Source organism: Coptis chinensis, chromosome 1 (genome assembly GCF_015680905.1).
Source record: "Coptis chinensis isolate HL-2020 chromosome 1, ASM1568090v1, whole genome shotgun sequence".
NCBI lineage: Eukaryota > Viridiplantae > Streptophyta > Magnoliopsida > Ranunculales > Ranunculaceae > Coptis > Coptis chinensis.
In genome coordinates, this window is record NC_141456.1 from 11357066 (window position 1) to 11366261 (window position 9196).

Below are 9196 nucleotides of genomic sequence, written 5' to 3' on the forward strand. Positions count from 1 at the left end.
AGGGTGTCGCTAAAAGACAACACTGATGGCAATTAACTATCGTAGCTCATTTTTCACTCGAAAAGTGGGGTGAGGTGTTTTGGATGGCGGGGTGTATAGATAATGTCTCATTAAATGGAGGGGTACTAGTACCACGGATTTAGGCAAAGGGGTGCTAACTCCATTTTTTTGGGGTGTCAATACCGCGACTTTTTAGTTATGCTCTTAAAGTGTATACAAGTATGCAAACTTTGCTATGCATCGGTTTTTTTAAGTCTTGAAACTTGTCCCACGAGGTTGATAGTTAGTATGGTTTTTTTAGATTCTAATTGTAAATGGTAATTGTAATTATATAGGAGAGACTCATCTATTTAAAAAAAAAAAAAAAAATGAGAGATAATTATGTTATTTAAGTGATATTAGGGAGGTTTTTTTTAATTATCAATAATAAAATAGGGTTTGTTTTAATTTCAATGTGGGAAATGAGGGTAATTATTTAATTTAAGTGACATTAGAGAGATGTTTTTAAATTATTAATAAAAAAAAAAGACTTTATTCAAATTATATTAATAAAAGTGGGGTTTATTCTAAATTTAGTGAGGGAGGTATTTGTAAATTAAGTAAATAAAAAGATTTAAATTTGCATGCTTGAGAGCTTCCAAATGAGGAGGTAGAGAAGAGATGCCTTCCCGCAAATGAACTATAATTGCGGGGTAAATCATATAGTGTAGACTCATCCGGGGTGCGTGTGTATTCTGAGATGCCAAAGGCCCAAACGACCTCCGCAAACCGCAATGAACTATAATTGCAGTGGTTTTTGTTATGTTGTGTCTTATTGAACTGTTGAAATGAATAACGTTAACAGGCCATTGGGATTAACTAACTGAATGTAAAATACCGTGGAACCAAGGTTATTCGGTCATGGCAGAATGCAGAACCTTTTAGCTGGCCATGAGGCTCTACAATATGTTCAGAATGCTAATCATGTTAGTATATGCATCACTTGAAATGATGATTCGGATTTGATAACTGTTCGAAATGATTCTAAACTGTTTGAAATGGTTCTAAACTGTTGCAATAAGATAATGCCGTACAGCTTATCAATTTAATAGTTGACTTGGTATTTTAACAATCCGATAAGATCAATGTGCTTCAGTATTATAGACAGGTCATACAATCATGTGGTGCATCAGATATCCATGCATTAGGCTCGTAATAATCGTAGAAATAAGAAGCAAACTTCTGTGTGAGGGGCTACATTGTTTTTCTGATAAATAAGAGGGCTACATTGTTTGAACTTTCAAAATATTAAACTCAATACTACAGTGAAAAATGGACTGTTGAACTTGCTCAAAGACCTTCACTACAACAACTTCAAGACAGATTGAGAGAAATATAAATAATAGAGAACTCAAACAAACGAGACTGTCAAAATTAAACTTCAGAACTGCTATTTTCAACATGCTACAACACCACCACATTTTACTTCAGGGCTCAATAACAAACAGAGGCTGCAAAGAAAAGAAAAAAGAGAACTTCCGAATTCAGGCAATGGGAGAAGCAAAATGAGCATAAAATTATTTGTACACCGAAATTGTTCAGTGACCAATTTAAATTCAAACAATGTTGTAATGGTTGTTTAACTCCACACACACACACACAGAGAGAGAGAGAGAGAGAGAGAGAGAGAGTACCGTGTCAACGCTGACTGGCTTTCCATCCTCCAGGAGTACCTCAACTACGGTTCCTGACTGATCAGCCTGAAGTAAAAAAAGAAACAAAAGGTAGAGTTACACAACAAAGCCTGTGCATGACATGGTTTACAAATTTTAGGCAGAACCACCACTTGTTAAGCAGGAATTTGTTTGTTTTTCTGCAAACTTTAATAAAAATCGACCTTGAAGAATCTTAATTAAAATGTATGACGCAAATACTTTAACTGATAATCATCTTTTCTTCTCATTTCTCGTTTTGGTAAAAAGTGAGTTTCACCAAAAAGAATAAATAAGCCACAGGGAAGCCTACAAGAGAAAAACAAACCAAACTGAACAAAACCAAATACATCATATCACCCCAAAACTAGATATGACAGACAGCTTCAACCCGCCACAAAAATACTCAAAAGACTCCTAAAGTCCCTGAAAATCATAGACCACCAAAAGAAGGTCTAGACTGATAAGAACTCCTCCTTGGATACTGAAACTCTGCTCAATCCATATGCCCCAGATAATAGCAAAGGGGTAGGAAGCTCAAAAGCCAAATTACCTGATGAGGTGAAAGGACCACACCCATCCGTTGAACAACTTCACTGCCCGACTAGGAAACACCCAAGAAAAGTGAAATGCCAACCAAGTGTTCCAAGAAAAACGACACCACACAAGACAAAATTCAAAGATTTCCCACCCTTCCTACCTAACTGACAAAAATAACAACAATAACTGTCTTACGCTTCCTAAGGTCATCTATGGTAAAAATAAGCTCACAGAAGTGGACCATACGACTAAAGAGGGGGGGCAAAAAAACAAACGGTGTCGAACCTTTTACTCTTTCAATACACACCGCTAATCCTACAATAATTCGTATAAGACCTTTCGCCATAGCATTGTGCACCAAAAGAATTCTAGGAGTGCCACGAAATCTCGCACTCAGTATAACGGTCACGATGATCATTACTCTAATTTAGGTTCAATCATCCTAGAGATCAACAGATTGAGGGGATTAGAGTTTTCACTCAAAAAGAAATATGTATACCAACATCTATTTTACCTTTAGAAGAAGTTACAACTAACAATAAAATAAAGAACTATAGCTAATGTGTTGGCTTTTTCTGGGATGATCTCGTAAGTGTATGAAAGTAAGAATTTGTGTTGGACACACGAAAGACTTACTTCAATCTCATTCATCAGTTTCATGGCCTCAACGATGCAAACGACTTGGCCTTTCTGAATCTTATCTCCCACCTGAGTAAAGAGGAAGACAATAAGTGAAAATGAGAAGATAAGCACCCACAAGCTCAAGAACATAATCACATAGACATATAAAATTACTCCCTGTACGAACGAATATAGACTGCACAATGCAGCTAAGGTACCTTCACAAATGGTGGTTCCCCTGGTCCAGAACATCGATAAAATGTTCCCGCCATTGGGCACTTCAGAGGTGGATGTGATGACTTGGTTGACTTAGGAGGAGCAGGTAAGGCTGGAGGAGAAGGACGACTTGCTGTGGCAGGTGCTGGGGCAGGTGGCGGTTGAGATGGAAGCACATGTTGACCAGGGGGCTGCATCATATAGACAGGTGCTGCAGCTGGTGGTTGTGGCAAAGCTTCCTTTTTCCTTATTATGAGCTCACAGTTCAGTTGCTTTAGCTGCAACTCTGTAATATCTCTTGAATCCACAAGCCTTCCCAGAGAAAGTTGTATTAACTTCAAACAAAATAAAATATATATCTCTTTACACGTCAAAATATGAATCAAGACACGGATTTTTGCTTACTTGACAAGGTTCGAAACTTGAGTCATGAAGGCTGCGATGGCTGATGCATCTGGCACAGCATTCTTTACAGCAGGTTTCTCTTCTTGCTCATCTTTTTCCCCAGATGACGGAATATCGACCTTGCCTTTGGGTGCTGGAGCCGAATTGGAAATTTTCTCGACAACCTTGGGCGTATAAAAGTTCAATAGAAGCCACAATAGAAGACCAAAAGCAAGTGATGAAATGTTTTGAATTTGGGTATTTAAATTTACCTCTTTCAGCTGAGCCTGCACCTTCCAAATGGTGGACTTGACGGGGGCAGCACCCTACATAAAATGTACATTCATAATCACTTGCTAAAAATCAAATAAACGGTTCAAACTATTCGCTTTAAAACTAAATGATGCAAATTCACAACTAATATCCATTCAGGAGATCATTCCTTCTCCTTCTCTACAATTCGCAATTTAACTAAACATCTTTTGTGCCGTATATGTATTCACCCCACGATACTACTACAAGGAATGCTAATTTAATAACAAATCGGTAATAAACTAATCAAACAGAAATATTCTATCAATTTTGCACAAGTAATTTAAAATTCAAAAAAAAAAAATCGAAAATTTACAAGAGTAACAGTGAATAAAACAAGTACCTGGGATCTCAAAGAAGCGGGTAAAGAAGATCCAGCTAAAAAGGAAACATTCCGGGACTGAAACGAAACCTTGGTTGGTTGAAGTTGAGATCCGTTTAACAAAGCTGGTTTTGGAGACGGGACAGTAAATGAAGAAGAAGAAGAAGCCATTGAGAGAAGAAGAAGAAGAAGAATGAGGAAGTGGCTTTTTTTGTAGTAAACAAGTGGCGATGAAAACAAAGCCTCTTTCTTTCTTTTTTTGTTGTACTTGTGCGTGAGTGTGTTCACTTGTTCCCTTGTTTTGGTTTTTGAGTTCGATGAAAACAATGTTTTTAAGAGAAGCAGGAAAGAAATTATCGCCAGATATTGTTAGTTGTTTGTTTTTAGGTATCCCATAATATTACTTGTACACTAGGCATTGGCAGCCTCAACATTTTGGGTCCCACGTCTATCTTTTCTGGACGGACTTCAACTTCTCTCACCCCTTGGAATATTCATCAATCTTCACAGCACAAGGCTAGTTTGTTATTTCTAGCCATGTTGAACCCACATGGGTGGGCGCGATGGACCCGGAATGAAATAAAGGACGACGTTGAACTGATCGATAATATCCACAAGAGTTTGACATTGGTCCCTAAAGCCCATCCTTATCAATCTACTCTGCACTAATGAGTAATGTCGTAATGACTATCCGTAACTGGGCCTTGATGATGATATACAGCGACTACCCATTATAACGTGCGAAAAAATATGGCCATTAGCATTTACTGCTAGAGAGGTTTTCTATGGGAATCATATAATTCACACCAACTATAAATGTGGCCTTTTCATTCACATGCAGAAAGGTTATCTATCCAGAGTCCACACAGAAAAGTAAACCAAGTGAGAGTGGTGAGTAGGTGATGGTAGCAAAAAATGTAAAGGCCGGCCTTTCATCTGAACTGTACAAAAGCAAATATGAAGTTACTGAGATGTTGGTGCTCTTAACCATCACCTTTGACACGAGTGACCCAAATACCCCATCAAATAACTGAAATGAAAACATACCACCTAATTTTCTTGGCTTCTATTAACACCAACCAGCACAAAAAGGTAATGGTGACAGGAGTTGAGTCTGAAGAGAGTCCCTGCCAAAACAGAGTTTGTCACTGAACAAAGATTATTGATCCGATTCAGGGAGATTACTAATTCTCCAAAAGACAAAATCTGAAATAAAACATCAGCCCTTGGGCTATGATACTACATGTAAAAAAACAGGAGTTTGTGAAGAAAACCTCCCGTAAAGGGACGGTTTTCAGGTAGTACATTCCTGGCCCATTCACACTTGCAGAAAAAATGTTCATCAGACTCAATATCTTTCCATCAAAAGCTACAAGTATATTTATGTCTCCAAGCATGCTCACCAGTAGGGAGGCCCCCGATATAGGCTTTCCATATAAACTGTTAATTCTAAAAGGAACGTCAGTAATAATTCTTTGACGAACTTACTCAGAAAACAAACAATTCTCCTAGTCTATCAAGATTCCAAGACACGAACAATAGTGTCTAGGAGTTGATCCACTTTATGAAAATCAGTATTATGGTCCAAACTGACATGCTGACTAAGGTATGTTATGTTACTACCTGCTTGGCCCAAATGACCATTAGTCTAATTAGTAGCATCAGTAAAATGAGTAGAGCATAGAACACAATGTTGCAAAATTCACATTTTTTATGTTACTCAATATAACATGAATTATATCCAACAGACTAGACTAGTTCAAGTTTTAACAAGCTTCAACAACTTGAAGGGCACTAAAACACTCTCAATTGGACGGACGAGCCCATGATAATATGGTATTGGGCAGAAATCTAAATCACAACCCGGTCCATTAAACTAATATAAAAAAGCCCTAAAGAAAAAACCCTAAAGAAAAGAAGCAATGGAGACTGCGCGAACAGTAAAAGACGTTTCACCTCATGAGTTCGTCAAAGCTTATTCTTCTCACCTCAAGAGATCCGGCAAGGTATCTATCTATATACTCGAGTAGCTCTTTGAATGATTTTAATGTAAATATTATTCATTTTTCATCTTATGTTGACCCGAGAATGTTTGTGGCGGGTGGAGATTTGTTTGTATCTGTTGCATTCCTGTTTCCTTGTCACGAAAAGTATGATACCAGTCATTAAATGAGGACCTATTATTGTGATTTTGTAAACTTAGTTGAGAAGAAGGTTGGGTTTATATTTACTTTTGCCTTGTATTTATGTATTCCTAGATGGAGCTTCCTCAATGGACTGATATTGTGAAGACTGCAACTTTCAAGGAGCTTGCTCCATATGACCCAGATTGGTACTACATCAGAGCCGGTATACTAAATCTCTCCCTCTCTCTTTCTCTGTCTTTTATATATTATTGATGTTTTTTCTTGTCTCTTATTGCAGCTTCCATGGCCAGGAAAGTTTACTTGAGGCATGGAATTGGAGTCGGAGGATTCCGAAAGATCTATGGTGGACGCAAGAGGAATGGAAGCCGTCCACCACATTTCTGCAAGAGCAGCGGTGGGATTGCTCGTCACATCCTGCAAGAGCTTGAGAAGATGAAAATTGTTGATGTTGATCCTAAGGGGTGAGTTATTTCATCACACCTTCCTTTTATTTTTATTTTATTTTTTCTGTTTATTCAGGGTAAAAGGGAAAAGTATGTTAGGAAGGTTTCTCTTCACAAATTTGATGGGCCCTACATGGAATGTAGTTCCCTCAGATATACACTTCAAATTCAAGTGACTATGATCTTGACCTCGTTCTAAGGTAACAAAATCATTTAAGATCAAACTAAATTGTTTGAGATAAAGAGCTATCTTCATTGGTAAGGAGCTACTCCTGCATTAGGAAGCATTTACCGACTTGTAAACAAGGTTTGCGGTGGCTTTTTTAGAAACCAAGAGCCCATTTCTGTTGGGAGGATGGCTTGTACCTCTTTAACTCCTTGGCATTTGTGTAGGGGATTGCAGCTCGAATTTGCTGTTTTCCTTTTAATGGTCATGGTTTGGAATTCTAATGCATAAGACTTGGATGCATTCAAAGCAAAGTGTATATTTAAGTAGACATTCTATTCCGATTGAACCTTTTAGACTTTTAGCACTATTCAAAAAAAAAAAAAAAAACTAATATTGGTCATTGATTTTTTTTGGTAACAGTGGGAGGAGAATCACTTCTAGCGGACGTCGTGATCTTGACCAAGTTGCAGGGAGGATTGTTGTTGCTCCAGCTCCTTGAGCAATTCATCTCAGTTACTATCATCAAGAATGGTGTTTTAATAGTTTGAGTTTCAGATTTTATTGTTGAATGAAAATGTGAGTCTAGAAACTTGATTGCTTTCTCTTGTAGTAAACGCACTAGAAGAAATTGTTTTTTGGCTTGACATAATTGATTTAAAGTTTTGACATTTTATTTCCAGAGTAAGATCAATAATTCTAGCACTAGGGACAACATGAATGTGTATTTGTTTAATACTGACAATACTGTTGGATGTTTTTCCACTTTTATGCATGTAGTTTTAGATGTGGTCACCAACATCAACTAATCTGATCTTTATAGGTAATTGGGTACCTTGGTTTGAAGTTTGTTTTTACAAAGAAACAGTGCATCTACGTTGTCTCTTTTACTGATGATTAACTCTTATTTATGCTTGTTGATTTAGCTGATTCTGGTTTGGGGAAAGTCTGATCATAACCTTTGATTTCACTAGTTATACTCTGTCAAGGATTTGTGTTTGATAACTGCAATGTTTTGTTTATGGAAATCTCAACTTTTAAGGGTTAGTTTGCGTAGGAATCCTAGTATTTACACTCTACAAAAGAGGTACACCTCTCATTTGAGTTAGTGCTTGAATGTTCGTTGGGTAACTCTTAGGACTGTTATAGTTTCTTTTGTACTATTATAAACTCGTGATATTGACTCATTTGTTTTTCTCAAGTGTTTCTCATGGGCGAACCCTGGCTACTTATTGTTGGGTTTCCATTATGAGAAGACAATGTGTTCGTACCCCATATTTTGATAGTAGTGGTATGTATCACGCTTGTGCCCTGACCAATTACACCAAGTCCCCAACAAGCAAATCTGGGAGTGGTCTTATTTATTAACGGTCACGGACACCTCACGGATAGTCGTGCGCCGAAATGTACAGCCTATTTCAAATTCTTGAACGTTCTTTGCCTTCGCAAATCACAATACGAGGTGCCGATGGAATTATTTAAGCACATAGCACAAGAAGTGCTGAAAGTAATATAGTCCATGTGAATTTCCGACAAAATAATCTAGACAAAAGTCAACATCAAAATTTTACCAAGCAACTCTGTTGCCAAAACCGCTTTAATGGCCACTAAAGCCCAACTGACAGGTCCAAGCCTACGCAGTTTTTAGAAAATTGCGTGCTACTTCTATATAAACAGCTCTAAAGCTGCGGTTCAGCCACTTTTACCTCTTCTCACAATTATAAAACATTCTCCTTAGTTAAAAAAAAAAACAAAAACCTACTTAAACTCTTGAAATTTTATATGGATCTTTTTGAATCTTTCGACGGTAATGATTGACAGTACACACATGACATTGGCGATGGAGGAGAAGCACCCGAGAAAGTACAATACGGTAGGGAAGAAGACAGTGGGGGAGAAGAACCCGAGGATATCGCGCCGACTGATAGACATCCGTATGTACTGGACACTGGAGTATCAGATGAACGATTTCGATTTGCAATTTGCACCTGGAGAAGCACTTGATATGGAAATTGTGTCTTCTACACGTGATACAAAACACGTGTCGAGTGCAGTGGTTAATACTCAGGTAATTAATTAGTTTTGATTAAATATTTTGAATATTAATTAGTTGAGTTTGACCAATTAATTATTTATTTTATACGCATTATTTTTTTTCATAATATCACCATGTTATTGACTACCGAGTTAAATCGGCTTTACATAGTATTAGAGAGTGGTGGGAGGTTATTAAGAGTTTGGATGCGTTTGTACATATTAGAGATAGTATTTTGTATATACCTTTGGGTCTTTTAGCTAATGTAGATTATGAGAAGGCTGATTGGGCAATGGTCATAACTTTAGTAGAAAGATAG

At 37.4% G+C, this 9196-nt stretch overlaps 2 protein-coding genes across 2 annotated transcripts; one reads left to right on the plus strand and one right to left on the minus strand.

Moving 5' to 3' along the window:
• Window positions 1–1175: 1175 nt before the first annotated feature.
• LOC147522116 (biotin carboxyl carrier protein of acetyl-CoA carboxylase 2, chloroplastic-like) lies at window positions 1176–4585 on the minus strand. The gene is made up of 7 exons (XM_086591212.1): window positions 4108–4585; window positions 3725–3778; window positions 3474–3637; window positions 3071–3380; window positions 2868–2939; window positions 1674–1739; window positions 1176–1490 (listed from the first exon to the last, which is right to left on the minus strand). The coding sequence occupies exons 1-7, from the start codon at window positions 4255–4257 to the stop codon at window positions 1467–1469; spliced, it is 840 nt and encodes a 279-aa protein (XP_086447338.1). The 5' UTR covers window positions 4258–4585; the 3' UTR covers window positions 1176–1466.
• Window positions 4586–5892: 1307 nt separating this feature from the next.
• LOC147522117 (small ribosomal subunit protein eS19z-like) lies at window positions 5893–7518 on the plus strand. The gene is made up of 4 exons (XM_086591223.1): window positions 5893–6092; window positions 6345–6435; window positions 6511–6694; window positions 7266–7518. Exons 1-4 carry the CDS (start codon window positions 6009–6011, stop codon window positions 7342–7344), a joined length of 438 nt encoding a protein of 145 aa, XP_086447349.1. The 5' UTR covers window positions 5893–6008; the 3' UTR covers window positions 7345–7518.
• The last annotated feature ends 1678 nt before the right edge of the window (window positions 7519–9196 follow it).

Excerpts from the sequence above, each read along its gene's own strand:
- LOC147522117 (XM_086591223.1), top strand. The coding sequence starts at position 6,009 with ATGGAGACTGCGCGAACAGTAAAAGACGTTTCACCTCATGAGTTCGTC. Across the intron at positions 6,436-6,510 it reads TTGGTACTACATCAGAGCCG|CTTCCATGGCCAGGAAAGTT; the intron begins GTATACTAAATC and ends CTCTTATTGCAG. Across the intron at positions 6,695-7,265 it reads GTTGATGTTGATCCTAAGGG|TGGGAGGAGAATCACTTCTA; the intron begins GTGAGTTATTTC and ends TTTTGGTAACAG.
- LOC147522116 (XM_086591212.1), bottom strand. The coding sequence starts at position 4,257 with ATGGCTTCTTCTTCTTCTTCATTTACTGTCCCGTCTCCAAAACCAGCT. Across the intron at positions 3,638-3,724 it reads TGCAGGCTCAGCTGAAAGAG|GTTGTCGAGAAAATTTCCAA; the intron begins GTAAATTTAAAT and ends TATACGCCCAAG. Across the intron at positions 2,940-3,070 it reads GGGAACCACCATTTGTGAAG|GTGGGAGATAAGATTCAGAA; the intron begins GTACCTTAGCTG and ends CTCTTTACTCAG.